The sequence below is a fragment of the Oncorhynchus kisutch genome, linkage group LG3, assembly GCF_002021735.2.
Source record: "Oncorhynchus kisutch isolate 150728-3 linkage group LG3, Okis_V2, whole genome shotgun sequence".
NCBI classification, from domain to species: Eukaryota; Metazoa; Chordata; class Actinopteri; order Salmoniformes; family Salmonidae; genus Oncorhynchus; species Oncorhynchus kisutch.
The window spans coordinates 39,534,025-39,552,548 of record NC_034176.2 but is presented as its reverse complement, the minus strand read 5'-3'; the positions used below and the strand labels follow the sequence as shown (position 1 = coordinate 39,552,548).

Sequence of the window (18,524 nt, the reverse complement as noted above, 5' to 3'; positions counted from 1 at the left end):
AAAAAGTGAATTGCTTTGCCACATCTTTTGCAGTATTACTTTAGTGTCTTTATATTTTTATTCTGTACAGGTGCCCATATTTTCACTCTATCAATTAGGTGAGTAATGTGGAGTAATTACAACTGAGGATGGATCAACAACATTTTCTCCTATCACAGACATTAAACTCTGTATTGCGAGGCATTGGAAAACCTCCCTGTCCCTTCATGGTTCAATCTGTGTTTGAAATTCACCGCTCGACTGAGAAACCTTACAGATAATTGTATGTGTGGGGTAGAGATGAGGTAGTCATTCAAAAATCATGTTAAACACTTATTGCACACAGAGTGAACCCATGCAACTTATTATGGTGACGTAAGGCATTTTTAATCCTGAACTTATTTAGGCTTGCCATAACAAAGGGTTTGAACCCCTCCTGCGTTGTCTTGGCCATGTGCTTAGGGTCGTTGTCCTGTTGGAAGGTGAACCTTCGTCCCAGTCTTGAGGTCCTGAGCGCTCTGGAGCAGGTTTTCATCAAGGATCTCTCTGTTCTTGGCTCCGTTCATCTTTCCCTCAATCCTGACTAGTCTCCCAGTCCCTGCCGCTGAAACACATCCCCACAGTATGAGGGATGGTGCCAGGTTTCCTCCAGATGCGACACGTCAATCAATCTTGGTTTCATCAGACCAGAGAATCTTGTTTCTCATCGTCTGAGAGAGTCCAAGCAGGCCGGAGTGGCTTCCTTCTGGCCATTCTACCATAAAGGCCAGATTGGTAGAGTGCTGCAGAGATGGTTGTCCTTCTAGAAGGTTCTCCCATCTCCACAGTGGAACTCTGGAGCTCTGTCAGAGTGACCATCGAGTTCTTGGTCACCTCTCCGACCAAGGTTTTTCTCCCCCGATTGCTCAGTTTGGTCGGGCAGCCAGCTCTAGGAAGAGTCTTGGTGGTTCCAAACTTCTTCCATTTAAGAATGGAGGCCACTGTGTTCTTGGGGACCTTCAATGCTGCAGAAATTGTTTGGTACCCTCACCAGATCTGTGCCTCAACACAATCTACGGAGCTCTACGGACAATTCATTTGACATCAAGGCTGTTTTTTTTTTCCTCTGAAATGCACTGTCAACTGTGGGACATGCATTGTGAACTGTGCTCCATACTGAGATGGGCAGTCTGTCCCCACCCTGAGCGTTGATGTCTCATCATGCAGAGGCTGTAGAGAAGCCAGATTTAGACATCTCATATCATTTAACAGTTCCATTTCACACCATGCTCTTCAATTAATTATCATTTACCGGTTTCTCGCAGTTATTTATCCTGGGAAAAGGTTGTGGTTTTGGGTGGTAAATCTCAGTAACCGGGTTCCTGCCATTCAACCCTAGCTCAGACACCCATACATACCCCACAAGACATGCCACCAGAGCAGAGTCTTGGAAACACACAGTATTACATTGAGCCATGACTACATGGAACTCACTTCCACATCAAGTAACTCAAGCCAGCAGTGAAATCAGATTTAAAAATATAAAGAACACCTCACTGTGTTGAAACACACACACACTCTACACACAAACATTACAATATTGTAGTATAAATAAATGTAAGTATTACAAATAAATTGTATATAGTAAATATGTAATATCTTGTACGATATGTTGTGTTTTTGATAAAGGCTGTTGTTTTGTTGTGATGTAATTGTTTTAATCCTGTTTGGACCCCAGGGAGAGTAGCTGCTGCTACCTTGGCTATTGAGAATCCTAATAAATACTAAATACCGCTTCCCCCTATTTCAGCTCATATGGAGACTCGAACTCAGGACCTCTGCCCCGAAAACACTGTCGGAGCTAGGAACAATAAGGATTTCGCTACACCCTCAATAACATCTGCAAAATATGTGTACACAACCAATTACATTTGATTTGATATTTATCACAATGAAACGGACACATTTAAATTGAATTTTTAAATTGAATGCAATATCCATTCAATTTAGTTTCAAATCATGAAATACAAGTTACATTTATGAATTCAATGAATCAATTTGTGCATAAAAATGCAAAGATATTGATTACAAATACAGTTTCTGTTGGCACTCAAATCACTCCATACAAAATACTCTTTGCTTTAAGGAGAACTTACTATGGCTGTAAAAGTATACAGTACCAGTCAAAGGTTTGGACACACCTACTCATTCAAGGGTATTTCTTTATGTGTACTATTATTCTACATTGTAGAATAATAGTGAAGACATCAAAACTATGAAATAACACATATGGAATCATGTAGTAACCAAAAAATTGTAAACATATCAAAATATATTTTATATTTGAGATTCTTCAAAGTAGCCACCCTTTGCCTTGATGACAGGTTTGCACACGCTTGGCATTCTCTCAACCAGCTTAATGAGGTAGTCACCTGGAATGCTATTTAATTAACAGGTGTGCCTTGTTAAAACTGAATTTGTGGAATTTCTTTCATTCTTAATGCACTTGAGCCAATCAGTTGTGTTTTGACAAGGTAGGGGTGGTATACAGAAGATGGTATTTTACCAAATAGGGCTAAGTTCATATTATGGCAAGAACAGCTCAAATAAGCAAAGAGAAATGACAGTCCACCATTACTTTAAGAGATGAAGGTCAGTCAATACGGAACATTTCAAGTGCAGTCGCAAAAACAATCAAGCGCTATGATGAACCTGGCTCTCATGAGGACCACCACAGGAAAGGAAGACCCAGAGATACCTCTGCTGCAGAGGATAGGTTCATTACAGTTACCATCCTCAGAAATTGCAGCCCAAATAAATGTTTCACAGAGTTCAAATAACAGACATATCGCAACATCAACTGTTCAGAGGAGACTTTCGATTTGCTTCAAAGAAACCACTACTGAAGGACACCAATAAGAAGAACTTTCTTGGGTCAAGAAACACGAGCAATGGTCAAAGACCAGTGGAAATCTGTCCTTTGGTCTGATGAGTCTATATTTGAGATGTTTGGTTCCAACCGCCATGTCTTTGTGAGACGCAGATTAGGTGAACGGATGATCTTCACATGTGAAGATATCCCTCTAGTGGTGTGGGGGCTGTGCTTTGGCAAAGTGGGTGGGGTTATATCCTTCCTGTTTGGCCCTGTCCGGGGGTGTCCTCGGATGGGGCCACAGTGTCTCCTGACCCCTCCTGTCTCAGCCTCCAGTATTTATGCTGCAGTAGTTTATGTGTCGGGGGGCTGGGGTCAGTTTGTTATATCTGGAGTACTTCTCCTGTCCTATTCGGTGTCCTGTGTGAATCTAAGTGTGCGTTCTCTAATTCTCTCCTTCTCTCTTTCTTTCTCTCTCTCGGAGGACCTGAGCCCTAGGACCATGCCCCAGGACTACCTGACATGATGACTCCTTGCTGTCCCCAGTCTACCTGGCCATGCTGCTGCTCCAGTTTCAACTTCCACCTGACTGTGCTGCTGCTCTAGTTTCAACTGTTCTGCCTTATTATTATTCGACCATGCTGGTCATTTATGAACATTGAACATCTTGACCATGTTCTGTTATAATCTCCACCCGGCACAGCCAGAAGAGGACTGGCCACCCCACATAGCCTGGTTCCTCTCTAGGTTTCTTCCTAGGTATTGGCCTTTCTAGGGAGTTTTTCCTAGCCACCGTGCTTCTACACCTGCATTGCTTGCTGTTTGGGGTTTTAGGCTGGGTTTCTGTACAGCACTTTGAGATATCAGCTGATGTACGAAGGGCTATATAAATAAATTTGATTTGATTTGATTTGATTTAGTTCCTACCGTGAGAAATGGAGGTGGTGCTTTGCTGGTGAGACTCAGTGATTTATTTAGAATTCAAGGCACACTTTACCAGCATAGCTACCACAGCATTCTGCAGCGATACTCCATCCCATCTGGTTTGCGCTGAGTGAGACTATCGTTTGTTTATCAACAGGACAATGACTCAACACATCTCCAGGCTATGTAAGGGCTATTTGACCAAGAAGGAGAGTGATGGAGTGCTGCATCAGATGACCTGGCCTCCAATCACCCAACCTCAACCCAATTGAGATGGTTTTGGATGAGTTGGACCTCGTTGGACCGCAAAGTGAAGGAAATGCAGCCTAAAAGTGCTCAGCATATGTGGGAACTCCTTTAAGATTGCTGGCAAAACATTCCAGGTGAAGCTGGTTGACAGAATGCCAAAAATTGTGCAAAGCTGTCATCAAGGCAACGGGTGGCTACATTGAAGAATCTCAAATATATTTTGATTTGTTTAACAATGGTTTGGTTACTACATGATTCCATATGTGTTATTTCATAGTTTTGATGTCTTTGCTATTATTCTACAATGTAGAAAATAGTACAAATAAATAAAAACCCTTGAATGAGTAGAGTAGGTGTCCAAACTTTTGACTGGTACTGTATGTCTCACTGTAAGCTATGGAATCATAGACAAGGACACAGGTGTAAGTGCTAAATGTTTTTTTTTTTTGTGCATACAAAATATGATTGATGAAGGGATAGAATGATTGATATATTGATAGATTATATTACCCGTATCCACTGGTTGGCCTTCCTCTCAACAGCGTTAAGAGGTTCCTCTGAATACAGACTCCACAGACTCTGGAGCAGGAGTGAGCGGCTCTCAGCTGAACACAGGACACACAACAAAACACATTAGGCAAGGCATCCATCCACCGAACCATACCCTATTGACAGTCCACTCACCATCCGCAGTGACATAGGGGTTCCAGCAGAGGCGGCCGAGGAACTGGCCTACGAAGGGAATAGTCCTCATGGTCTCTGTGGTGGAGCTCTGGAAACACACAAAGCACGGACACTAACATACACTCCACACCAACATGACTGGGCCAAACCAAGGCTGTGTCCCAAATGCCACCCTATTCCCTATGTAATGAACTACTTTTGACCAGGACCCATCTGTTCAAAAGTAGTGCATGGGATTAGGGTGCCATCTGGGACAATACCCTATAACTGACTGACTGAATGTACTGTAGCATACACTACCGTTGAAAAGTTTGGCGTCACTTAGAAATGTCCTTGTATTTGAAAGAAAAGCACATTGTTTGCCCATTAAAATAACATCAAATTGATCAGAATTACAGTGTAGACATTGTTAATAATGTAAATTAATATTCTAGGTGGAAAGGGCAAATATCTACCGAAACAGACGCCTCACAAGTCCACAACTGGCAGCTTCATTGAATAGTACTCGCAAAACACTAGTCTCAACGTCAACAGTGAAGAGGTACTCCGGGATGCTGGCCTTCTGGGCAGAGTTCCTCTGTCCGGTGGGCCAAACAAAGGCTGTCCCAAGAAGGCCAGCATCCCAGAGTCGCCTCTTCACTGTTGAGACTCGTGTTTTGCTGGTACTATTTAATGAAGCTGCCAGTTGAGGACTTGTGAAGTGTCTGTTTCTCAAACTGGACACTAATGTACTTGTCCTCTTGCTCAGTTGTGCACCGGGGCCTCCCACTCCTCTTTCTATTCTGGTCAAAGCCAGTTTGCGCTGTTCTGTGAAGGGAGTAGTACACAGCCTTGTACGAGATCTTCACTTTCTTGGCAATTTCTCACATAGAATAGCATACACAACTACCGTGTGTACTGTAGCATACACAACTACCGTGTGTACTGTAGCAAATACAGTACCATGACAGGGCTTCCCAAACAGATTGCCAGGACCCACTTGTGCAATCTTAAGTAACTAGAGTAAAAAAACTAAAAACAAATCATTCATAAGTTTAGTACAAGTTTGTTTTTCACATTTCACCCATAAACATTTCCTGGGTTTAATTTTCCCCCAGAGCGAGAACACATCATGTGTTGAGAAGTGTGAGAGATACACAAAACAGATGGGTGTGACGGGCCAGGTAGTTTGGGGTGTTGGGCCTCAGCTTTGCCCGCTTACAAACTGTACGCGAGTGTGTGAGTGTGTGTGCTTTTTTTAAGCGAGCATCTGGTTGTGCGTGGAAGACTCTTCAGCTCACAGCAACAAGGGGCCATTTAAAACATTTCTCTCCAGCTAATTAAAAATGGAGAGCTTGTAGCAGAACACTGTATAGGGAATGGCAGCTAGTCGTTGCTAGCTTAATACTGACCAATGACACAACGGGTCTGACGCTACGGAATGTTCAGAAATCACTGATCTCTACCTGATTTGATTAGAGAAAGCAAGGTTACCAACCAAATTCCAACCTATGATTACCCAAGGTAGAGAGGAAGGAAGGAAGCATGTATTTCTCCAGTCTTAAAACAGAGTCCCTGATGTCATTCATTGGAACCTGGGGCGTTAACGATGTAGCATCTCTTAAAAATGTAGACCTAGCATCTTGTGTGTGACACAGCCAGGGCGGTACGGTTGTCGCATTTCTTTCCGATGGCCTCTCTATGCATCACTTCAACATGTGCTCGCCCTTCCAATGTACTGTACACTGGAACACACTCAAAGCGTCACACTCTTTTCAATCCTGTACATAACACATGGTCTCAGTTTAACATGACACGCCTGTGTGTGTGTGTGTGTGTGTGCGCCCCTTGTATGACGCAACCCAGAAGGAATATTTATTTACAATAAGATCTTTATTACAGTTTGAGGCTATTGAAACATACCATACAGGCCTCAAAGAAAGAAAGAACGAGCCGTCGCAACAGAAAATAATTATCACCAATTACCAGAGCCAAATCAGCATCACGTTAGTGACTGGGCACACTAATACTGTCCCTCATAAAAAGCAGAGCTTTAGACATGCTGTATCTACTGTGCATACCCAGACATCAAGGAACAGAAGTGGCTGATTACGTGGTGATCACAGGGAGTTTATGGGACCCTTTGTCTGTCCACCGATGTCATCAGGGCAAAGAAATGACAAAGCAACGTCAATCCACTGATCTATAGTGCACTACTATGGGCCCTGGTTGAAAGTGGTGCACTACTGTGTACAGGGAAATGGGGTGCATGAGACTCAACCCTTGCCTCCCTTGTGCAGTACTGGAGACATTCATTCCCATGGAAGGTGTCAGTGGTATAGGTAAGTATCTAAGAGCTGCGTACTCCACGTATGCACACACACACTGACACCAACTCACACTCACTCGTTCGCACATGCATGCACACACACACACGCACACAGACTTGTGATGCTGACTCCTAAGTGAGTGTGTAGGAGTGTATCCAGCAGGCCCCCACCAGCCAGAAGGAAAACCAAACACACATACAGCTCCTTGGGTCCTAACCCAAAGCAAATTAGGAAATGGATATTAATTGGAATATTTTTTTTCATCCTCGAGGCGAAAGCCACAATAAAGTCTTCTAGTCATCAAAGAAGGCAACACTGGTGCCGAGAAGTATTTTACTTAACCACTCTTTTATGAGCCCTCTGCCGGGAAAGGATTTCACTCCAATTAAGCGATCCTTCCCTCTCTCCTTCACACTCATTCACTCTCTCCCTCCCTCCCTTTCACATTGCAGATGCTCTCACCCTGGGGCTGACATAAAGTGGGGTTGAAATGATTGACCCCTTGATAAATGTGAGCAAAAATTACTGTAGAAAATAAATAATTCAAATACCGTGCTGTATTGTATGCAAAAAAAATATATATATATATATATATATATATTTTATAATAATACAATTGTTCAGAAAAAAAAAGGGGTCAACATTATTGACACCTGTTTTCAATACCTCCTCTTCCGTGGGTAACGGCAGCGAGTCTTTTTCTAAAATGTTTTCTGAGATTGGAGAGCACATTGGGATGGAGGGAGAGAGGGAGAAATATATATGGAGAGAGAGACAGAGAGAGAAAATAGAAAGAGAAAAAAAGATTGAAAAGATAGAAAGAGCATGATGGTTAGTTGGAAGGTACAGCCCCTCTAACACTGGATCCTCACAGAGTCACTCACCCCTCTCCAAAATCTGGTACACTTGAGGATACATTAGATTAGCGTTGGCAGTCCCCTGACAACTATTAGCTGGCTAACTCAACATTGCAGCACTGCCAACTAGTCACACAGACCGCCAGTGTTAGAGAGGGAGACCTCAGGTGTGTGTGGAGGGGGTGGGGGCTGATAATGTTTACAGTAGCATAGAGCTTCAACCGAGCTCTTAATGGATCAGCCTAGTTGATGAACTGCACTAATTAACTGGATGAGCCTGGGTGTTCTATCAGTGAGTCTGTTCTTACACACAGTCCACAACCCTTCTAAACCTTTCAGAGTTGGTGCTGACCTGGGATCAGTTTTGCCTTTTAGAGCACAATTTATGAGATTAAGTGGACAGGGCACGGGCATCTGATCCTAGATCAGCACTCTTATTCGGAGAAGCTTAAAACATACGGACCCTGATCCGGTCCAGACACTACCCGTTCCTCTTCTCATACCCATTCAATGGTTAGCAGATCTACAGGAACCTCTAGGTGTACAGTAGCTTAGCAATATGATCCACCTATCTGATACATTTAAATCTGCTAGCAGACAGGAGAAGGGGCCAGAAAAATGGGTGTTGGGATGTTTGGGATGGGGCAGGGCACTGTCCACTTACCCGCATGTGTATGTCTGTGAGGAGGAGCTGGAGGAAGGCCCTGAGAGGGCCCAGGTGGAGGCAGGTGTCTCTCTGGGTGTCTGGGCTCTCAGTCTGGCCCCACTCCACTGCCTTTCCTAGCCAGAAGGCTACCTCCTGGGGCTTTAGGCCAGCCATGGATCCCGTCTGGGCCTGGGACATGGTGCTATTGGGGCTGGGGCAGCCTGTTGCAGAGCAGGGTCTATGGAAGACAAACAGACAGATATGATACACGGCTCAGGGAACACTATTCCTTGTGCTAGCAGGACAAGGGATCCAAAGTAGGGTTGCAAAATTCCCAACATTTTCAGGTTTTCCAGAAATCCCACATGGAGGAATCCCGTACTTCCTACCAATTCCAGGAGTATTCTATCTGGGATTTCTGGAAAACCTGTGGATTTTGGGAAAGTTACCAGAATAGTGCAACCCTTCTCCAGAGGCATGGAGGGCTGAAGTAGAACAATAACATGTTCTGTGGGTGTTGCAAAGTGACAGAAGCAGTAAAAATCACAACAAGGCTCTTCAAACATATGGCCCATCTGGGACAAAGTGAATTTGTCCTCACCCTGTATTCCAGTTGAGCAGCCAGAAGAAAACAGACATACACAACACCAGGGTAGTGTTTTAAAGGACTCAGGCCTCAACATCCCAACCTCATCAAGGATGTAGAGAACAAGGAACTTTTTTAAAGTAACCCAACTCTTTTTATTTAACTAGGCACACCAGTTATGAACAAATTCTTATTTACAATGACGGCCTAGGAACAGTGGGTTAACTGCCTTGTTCAGGGGCAGAACAACCTATTTTTACCTTGTCGGCTCAGCGATTCAATCCACCAACCTTTCGGGTACTGGCCCAACGCTCTAACCACTAGGCTACCTGTCGCCCCTGACTCTTAGGGCCGGTTTCACAGAAACAGATTAAACCTAGAAGTGAATTAAAAGCATGCTGTATGGAGAATCTCAGAACACGTGCTTGTATCACAGATGTAGGCCCATGTACTGTAAATGGCAAATACAGTTGAACTTACAGCAAGGAGGGGAGTGCTGGGCCGTCTTAGACCGAAACCCCATCTCTCTCCATCTCTTCCTTGTCTCTCATCGAACCCTACTGAGAAATAAACCACACATTCTTCACCTTTTATGATGAGGATAAACTGGTGGGGGGTTGTGACGGTGTGTGTGTGCTTTTGTGTAGCCTGAGAACAGAGTGTGTGTGTCCGGAGCTGGCAGGCGTGTGTTATTGTTGTTTTTAGCTATAATGACAGGTCTGTAAGGGACACCACGGGTTGTGTTTTACGACCACCTCGTTACACACCACTTGTTTAATGTCTTGCCATCATCTCTGCTGGAAAGCCCCTATGGCTCAGCGATGTGAATATATAATTACTTGTTTAAAAGAGAGAAAAAAAGCCCAACCAAATTAAGGACAAACGGCTCTTGTTGACCTGTGATGGGAGCACAGCTTTCAACACACAAGAGGTTGAGTATAGTGGTGTGCCGCATACCCAACTGGCTCACACACACACACACACACACACGCTTCGTCCAAAATGCATTTAGAGTGAAATAAGATGCGGCTGAGTCAATATTGTTGTAAAATACTTTTTCGAAGATATGTTTGTGGACTTTGGGTAAAGGAAGGTTTTCTTAAATTGTTGACATTATTTCAAAAGAATAAAAGATCAGTTCTCCAATAGGCTATACTGAGTCTTCCCCCATTTAGACAGCCTAGCACCAAGCAGGTTACATCAGGAGTTAGCCTAGACTAGGTTGATCGTCTGTAGTTTCCTTCTTATAGTTTCCTACCTTTGAATTATAACTGAGGGGGCGGCAGGTAGCCTAGCGGTTAAAAACGTTGGGCCAGTAACCAAATGCATTCAGTTGTGCAACTAAATAGGTATCCCCTTTCCTTGATTATAAGTATTAGCTCATCTTGGACACCTAGAACTAAAATCTTGCGAATTTCAACAGGCTCTTTTCTTTGTCGCAGTGGTCGATTTTTAAAAATGTATTTATTTAGACTTTCTGTATTTTTTAAGTTCTTTATCTTGAAAACTTGATCAAAACATTTTGGGACTGTATGGACTAATGAAAACATTTTGGGACTGTATGGACTAATGAAAACATTTTGGGACTGTATGGACTAATGAAAACATTTTGGGACTGTATGGACTAATGAAAACATTTTGGGACTGTATGGACTAATGAAAACATTTTGTGGTATTTTTCTTTAAATGTTTTTATAATTCCAATTCAATTCATACTCAAAAAGCCCACACAGTCTAATTTCAATTCAATAACTTGAAGATTTATAAAATTTGAATTTAATTACATGTAAATTCTCCACTTCTTGAGTGAATTCAAGAATTAAAATGTTGAATTAAATTGGAATGGACCCCAACCCTGGTTCCTGACAAAATTAGAAAATAATTTGTTAAATTTTTTCAAGAAACTTAAACAATAAAAAATATTTAATTGCTGCCAAATCACCCATTTGTGTTATGCAATGTGCATCTGTTCACAAAAATATGACAGGAACCATAAGCCAGAACATTAACTAAAGGGCCCTAAAATGCACAAAAGAAATTTAGCTAATTCTTTTCATATTTAAACATAAATGCATCAGATGTTATTGTACAAAATGACACCACCCTTAGCAGTTGTTAATGAGACATTATCTTCTCTGGTTTGGTCACTCAGTAGTGTTTAGAATAGAAGCAAACATTGGAGCCCACACTGTTATTCTGTGCTCGATTACTGTTGGTGACATCACAGTAACTGCTTCTGCCAAAGCAGATCTACTACGCTTTTTACATCTCACACACAATGCATTGGAATAAAACTTTTCAGGCTCCACATGATATAAAATACATCACTTTTCCACCCACCCTTAATGGCAACTGAATATAAATTATGTACTGTATGTTAGGAACATTTTCAATAGAGACTTTCTATAAATTGCTTTATTAAAAGGTAACTATCAAAAACCAGAGCCAGGTATATGGCTAAAACAAATGTTATGACATTAACATGGAATCATGTAAGCCCCTAAATGCCACATGAGCATACTGTTTTAACTGTGCTGTGACTTTTTTTTACTGTACTCAGTGGTGGAAAAAGTACCCAATTGTCATACTTGAGTAAAGACACATTCATAGAAAATGACTCAAGTAAAAGTCACCCGGCAAAATACTACTTGAGTAAAAGTCTAAAAGTATTTGGTTTTAAATATACTTAGGTATAAAAAGTCAATCTAATTGCTATATATACTTAAGTATCAAAAGTACAAGTATAAATCACTTCAAATTCCTTATATTAAGCAAAGCAGACAGCAACATTTTCTAGTTTTTATTCATTTAGAGATAGCGAGGGGCACACTCCAACAATTTACAAACAAAACGTGTTTAGTGTGTCCAACAGATCAGAGGCAGTAGGGATGACCAGGGATGTTCTCTTGATAAGTGTGTTAATTAGACCATTTTCCTGTCCTGCTAAGCATTCAAAATGTAATGAGAACTTTTGGTGTCAGGGAAAATGTATGTAGTAAAAAGTACATAATTTGGTTTAGGAATGTAGTGAAGTAAAAGTAATCAAAAAATATAAAACAGTAAAGTACAGACCCCTCAAAATACGACTTAAGTAGTACATTCAAGTCTTTTTACCGAAGTACTTTACTCCATTACCTGTACTTCAATTAGAATGCAATACTTATGAGCCACCTCGAGATGTCAGTATTTCATGCTCTCGGGTTGAGACGTAAATATACACTCTCTCGTTTGATAAGACACCCAGAAAGTCCTCCTGCCGTTGACACACAAAACACACTCAACCTACATGAGTGATGTAGGTAGGAAATAAATGATGCAGGAATCAAAATAGTAACGTTACCACCACGTTTTACTACTGCTTGTTTGGCTAACGCGCTGTCACAAGCAAAGGCATAGCTAGCATAGCAATCAAAATTGTTTCAAATGTAGCTACATACTATCCTAAAATAAGCCGTCATAAAATGTGTATGTAGCTAATACACCATCAGCGACATTAAATTACCAACCTGTATGTTGTGTTCAAATTCACTATCAGAAAACGTTCCCCCTTCTAAAGTAACAACAGTGAACTTCCCTCTGCAGCGAAGCCGGATATGTCCGAATCCCATTGGCTGAGGTCCCACCGCGCCTTCTCAAACGTGGGCGGTCGCTCGCGCCTTAAGTTGGCTCTTTGTACGGATCTAGGATCAGTTGACCCTGCCCAAATCTAAAACTTTACCATTAGATGTTGAAATTCAAAACCAACTTTAGGTCAGTATTTAGGGGCAAGTTGTTGTGATTTGACCAGTGCTCCATTTATTGGCGTTAGAACAGATAAAGAAAGTAAAGTAATTTTGGTGTGTATGATAATAAATAGCATAAGGCCAACACTTGAATTTAAGTGAAATTAGTTCAACTACACTATAACTTGCTGACAGCAAATAGGTAGCAAGGATAATTATTTGCACTTTATTATATACTGCTGTATATATATTGCCTCCTTCTTACAGTTGGTTCCACTTTGAACCATTGGGTGGCACTATGCAAAGGAAAAACCCTGTTGTTACTCACTGCTTGTAGAAGCATGAGAACAGGAACATGTCAGTTGGAGGCTGGGGGAGAGTATGCTTCATTGACACCAGGTTAGGGCCCCCAATTTTCTATTGTTATGTCAGTCACTGGCCATCACTTATTTAGCCATGTCAGCTATCAATATTTAGATTGGTATTTAGTCTAGCCAGCTATCTAAACTTGTAGCAATCATGGCCGAATACCGACCGGGCACGCAGGGCAGATGTCATAATAGCATGGTATAAGTCATTACAAAATGGGTAGAATTGTAGGAAATTTGCTTTAAAACAGCAAACATTTTTCTTTACCCCATGGCAAACATGGGTAGTATTGCAGGAAATTAGCTGTACAGCTGCATCATGTTTCTCGCAGCCCCATGGCAAAATTTGTAGAATTGCAGACAACTTGCTTTAAAACGGCTACATTATTCTACGCTCCATGGCAAAACTTTAATTTCTGTCCACTGTCAACAGGGGTGCCACTTAAATGTTTTGCCGTGAGAATTTCACTAAGGACCCCCAGGCATCAGTGACCAAGTACACTGTATAACTCTCTTAGTAGCTTATTATTAGGAGCCTATTATAATAGTACACTACATCATATATCATATCTATACTGAAAAAAATATATAGACACAAGATGTAAAGTGTTGGTCCAATGTTTCATGAGCTGAAATAAAGGATCCCAAAAAAATGTCATGCGTAAAAAATCTTTATTTCTCTCAACTTTTGTGCACAAATTTGTTTACATCCCTGTAAGTGAGCATTTCCCCATTGCCACCTGACAGGTGTGGCATATCAATAAGCTGATTAAACAGTATGATCATTACACAGGTGCACCTTGTGTTGGAGACAATAAAAGGCCCCTCTAAAATGTGCAGTTTTGGCACACAACAATATGCCACAGAGGTCTCAAGTTTTGAGGGAGTGTGCAATTGGTATGCTGACTGCAGGAATGTCACCAGAGCTGTTGTAAGATAAATTGCATGTTCATTTGTTGACCATAAGCAGCATTCAACGGATTTTAAAGAATTTGGCAGTACTTCCAACCTGCCTCACAACTGCAGACCATGTGTAACCACGCCAGCCCAGGACCTCCACATCCAGCTTCTTTACCTGCGGGATTGTCTGAGACCAGCCACCCGGAACAGCTGATGAAACTGTGGTTTTGCAAAACCAAAGAATTTCTGCCCAAGCGGTCAGAAACCGTCACAGGGAAGCTCATCTGCATGTTTGTTGTCCTCACCAGAGTCTTGACCTGACTGCAGTTCGGCATTCTAACCGACTTCAGTGGGCAAATGGTTTCAACTGTACCGGGCAGATGGTAGACAGTGTGTATGACGTCGTCGTGTGAGCGAGCGGTTTGCTGATGTCAACATTGTGAACAGAGTGCCCCATGGTGGCAGTGGGGTTATTATATGGCAGGCATAAGCTACAGACAACAAACACAATTGCATTTTATCGATGGCAATTTGATTTGATGATGAGACCGTGATGAGATCCTGCGGCCAATTGTCGTGCCATTCATCCGCCACCATCACCTCGTGTTTCAGCATGATAATACACGGCCCCACGTTGCAAGGATCTATACACAATTCCTGGAAGCTAAGAATGTCCCAGTTCTTCCATGGCCTGCATACTCACCAGACATGTCAACCATTGAGCATGTTTGGGATGCTCTGGATCGACGTGTATGACAGCGGGTTCCATTTCCCGCCAATATCCAGCAACTTTGCACAGCCATTGAAGAGGAGTGGGAGAACATTCCACAGGCCACAATCAACAGTCTTATCGACTCTATGCAAAGGAGATGTGTCGCTCTGCATGAGGCAAATGGTGGTCACACCAGATACTGACTGGTTTTCTGATCCACGTCCCTACCCTTTTCTACGATATCTGTGACCAACAGATGCATATCTGTATTCCCAGTCATGTGAAATCAATAGGTTAGAGCCAAATTAATTTATTTCAATTGACTGATTTCCTTATATGAACTGTAACTCAGTAAAATCTTTAAAATTGTTGAGTGTTCATATTTTTGTTCAGTGATATTGCATGGAAGATATTACTGCTTTGGGAAATGTGGGATAAGGTTATTATAAAGACCTAGATTGTAATGAATTTGACACTAACACCGAATGATACTCTTGGTAGGTTATAAAAGTAGGCTAGTAAATATAGGCTATTAACAAAAAGTGAAGAAAAACCCTCTGACACAAATACATCCAGCTATGAGCCAGAAACATATTTTGCATCATAGATAGTTCTATTGTGTTTTCACTCTAAAGAGAAAAATATGTTACAGAGCGTTAGCAGTCATTGTGTCATCAGTGGCGTGGCAAGTTGTCATGCATCATCCACTTATCCCCTTGTACAGCGAGAGAGTGATGGAGAGAGAGAGAGAATTTATTTGAATTGAGAGAGAGAGAGAGAGAGAGAGAGAGTTGTGTGTGGTGTGGTGTGGCAGAGCAGCATTGACTGAGCCCCTCAATAAGAAACAGGACAGCAAGGCTTAGGCTGAGACCTGCAGACAATGCTGCCATTTTGTGGGCTCTAATTGGCACATCTGTAACCATGCTTCATTCTACACTGCTGTCTTCATAGGAAGAACTGAAGTGCACTGCCGTGGTGCGCTGGGGAAAGTATTTACGGGAGCAATTTGGTCTTTCTTAACGCTTACCTTCTGGAGACAGATGTTGCCTCAAGATCAATCACTCTGGGTGGGTCTCTGTCTCAGTACTGTAAAATGGCTTCCTTTCATTGTCTTCTTTGCCTCTTTCTCGTAATCTGTAAGAATATGATCCCAATGTCGTTTGTATGCCTACCTGTCTGCACCAAGATGTGATACCATGCTTACAACACAACAGTGGACTTCTAGAGCAGAAATATAGCCTGTCACTCCTTGTCAGACAATTGACTTGGATCTTCGGAAGGTGATGTCAGACACATAGAGCAGCACCCCCGTTATTGTAACCAGAGTAAGATAGAAAAGGGCTATGTCATAGGGATATGGAAGGAGAAGGGTGTCATAAGGATATTAAATGATAGAGAAGGGAAGTGGAATATTGGACATTACATATGAGTGGATATTGGACATATGACCTCAGACGTTTGTTTAAATACCTATGGGATACTTTTCTAGCCTTATCGTTTGTCTTTCACCACACTCAACATAGTGTTGTTTCAACATAGTCATGGAATAGCTTTGCAAATTGTCAAATTGAACTAATCAATCAAACCAGAGCGTATTATTTCCTTAAACCCAGTCCTAACCTTGAACAGTCCTTGGAGGTGTGAAAGATAAACCTGTCATGTGGTCCTCTGAGGCCCTACTGAGCAGTGCCTGAAATGGAGTGGCTAGGTCTCAAAGCCTTCGACAATGCTGTGTTAGTTAGAGTATATGTGTGAGCGTGAGCATATCTGTGTATACCTTCATGTGTGTGCATGTTTGTGTTTGTGTGTGTGTGTGTGTGTGTGTGTGTGTGTGTGTGTGTGTGTGTGTGTGTGTGTGTGTGTGTGTGTGTGTGTGTGTGTGTGTGTGTGTGTGTGTGTGTGTGTGTGTATGTGTGTGTGTGTGTGGATACTAGGCACAGTGTCCTCTTGTGTGGAGCAGAGTGCACACTATGGACAGGAATTTGGGGTCTCAGAGTCTGTCCCTCTGGAACCCAAAACAAACTTTGAGAGGTTCCTAGTGTGCCTGAGTGGCTCCACTGACAAATCACCTAGAAAGGGCTTCAGAGCAGACCCCGAGCAGCCTGCCCATATGGCAGGAAGAAGTTGTTTAAACAGAGCTAATGTAGTTTGTGTGTGTGCGACTGTGTGTGTGTGCATGCATTATGTGTGTATGTTTGAGTAAATGTGCATGCACGTCTTATAGTACTGTTGCTTCAAACATGCTAAACATGTATTAGTTGAAGTTCAAGTTTTATTGTCACATGAACAAGTACAGTGAAATGCTTAACTTGTATACTCTACCCAACAGTGCAGTAATCAAAACTAAAATAATATAACTTAATTCAAACAAACAAATATATATATATATATATATATATATATATATATATATATACAGTGGGGAAAACAAGTATTTGATACACTGCCGATTTTGCAGGTTTTCCTACTTACAAAGCATGTAGAGGTCTGTAATTTTTATCATAGGTACACTTCAACTGTGAGAGACGGAATCTATAACTAAAATCCAGAAAATTTTTAAGTAATTCATTAGGATTTTATTGCATGACATAAGTATTTGATCACCTACCAACCAGTAAGAATTCCGGCTCTCACAGACCTGTTTGTTTTTCTTTAAGAAGCCCCCTGTTCTCCACTCATCACCTGTATTAACGGCACCTGTTTGAACTCGTTACCTGTATAAAAGACACCTGTCCACACACTCAATCAAACAGACTCCAACCTCTCCACAATGGCCAAGACCAGAGAGCTGTGTAAGGACATCAGGGATAAAATTGTAGACATGCACAAGGCTGGGATGGGCTACAGGACAATAGGCAAGCAGCTTGGTGAGAAGGCAACAACTGTTGGCGCAATTATTAGAAAATGGAAGAAGTTCAAGATGACGGTCAATCACCCTCGGTCTGGGGCCCCATGCAAGATCTCACCTCGTGGGGCATCAATGATCATGAGGAAGGTGAGGGATCAGCCCAGAACTACACGGCAGGACCTGGTCAATGACCTGAAGAGAGCTGGGACCACAGTCTCAAAGAAAACCATTAGTAACACACTACGCCGTCATGGATTAAAATACTGCAGCGCACACAAGGTCCCCCTGCTCAAGCCAGTGCATGTCCAGGCCCGTTTGAAGTTTGCAAATGACCATCTGGATGATCCAGAGGAGGAATGGGAGAAGGTCATGTGGTCTGATGAGACAAAAATAGAGCTTTTTGGTCTAAACTCCACTCGCCGTGTTTGGAGGAAGAAGAAGGATGAGTAGAACCCCAAGAACACCATCCCAACCGTGAAGCATGGAGGTGGAAACATCATTCTTTGGGGATGCTTTTCTACAAAGGGGACAGGACGACTGCACCGTATTGAGGGGAGGATGGATGGGACCATGTATCACGAGATCTTGGCCAACAACCTCCTTCCCTCAGTAAGAGCATTGAAGATGGGTCGTGGCTGGGTCTTCCAGCATGACAACGACCCGAAACACACAACCAGGGCAACTAAGGAGTGGCTCCGTAAGAAGCATCTCAAGGTCCTGGAGTGGCCTAGCCAGTCTCCAGACCTGAACCCAATAGAAAATCTTTGGAGGGAGCTGAAAGTCCGTATTGCCCAGCGACAGCCCCAAAACCTGAAGGATCTGGAGAAGGTCTGTATGGAGGAGTGGGCCAAAATCCCTGCTGCAGTATGTGCAAACCTGGTCAAGAACT

The 18,524-nt window shown here is 42.4% G+C and overlaps 1 protein-coding gene across 3 annotated transcripts in view; it reads right to left on the bottom strand.

The window, feature by feature from the left end:
* The window catches only part of fancc (FA complementation group C), a 40,857-nt gene extending 28,151 nt beyond the window's left edge, over positions 1–12,706 (bottom strand). The window contains exons 1-5 of one of the 3 annotated variants that reach the window (XM_020474746.2): positions 12,592–12,706; positions 9,566–9,645; positions 8,518–8,737; positions 4,688–4,775; positions 4,514–4,608 (exon numbers count right to left, since the gene is read on the bottom strand). In XM_020474746.2, the coding sequence (XP_020330335.1) occupies positions 4,514–4,608; positions 4,688–4,775; positions 8,518–8,697 (363 nt within the window). In that variant the 5' untranslated portion in view covers positions 8,698–8,737; positions 9,566–9,645; positions 12,592–12,706. The remainder of the gene's footprint in view (positions 1–4,513; positions 4,609–4,687; positions 4,776–8,517; positions 8,738–9,565; positions 9,646–12,591) is intronic. The other 2 variants (XM_020474754.2, XM_020474761.2) reach the window with 2 other exon arrangements.
* Positions 12,707–18,524: the final 5,818 nt, after the last annotated feature.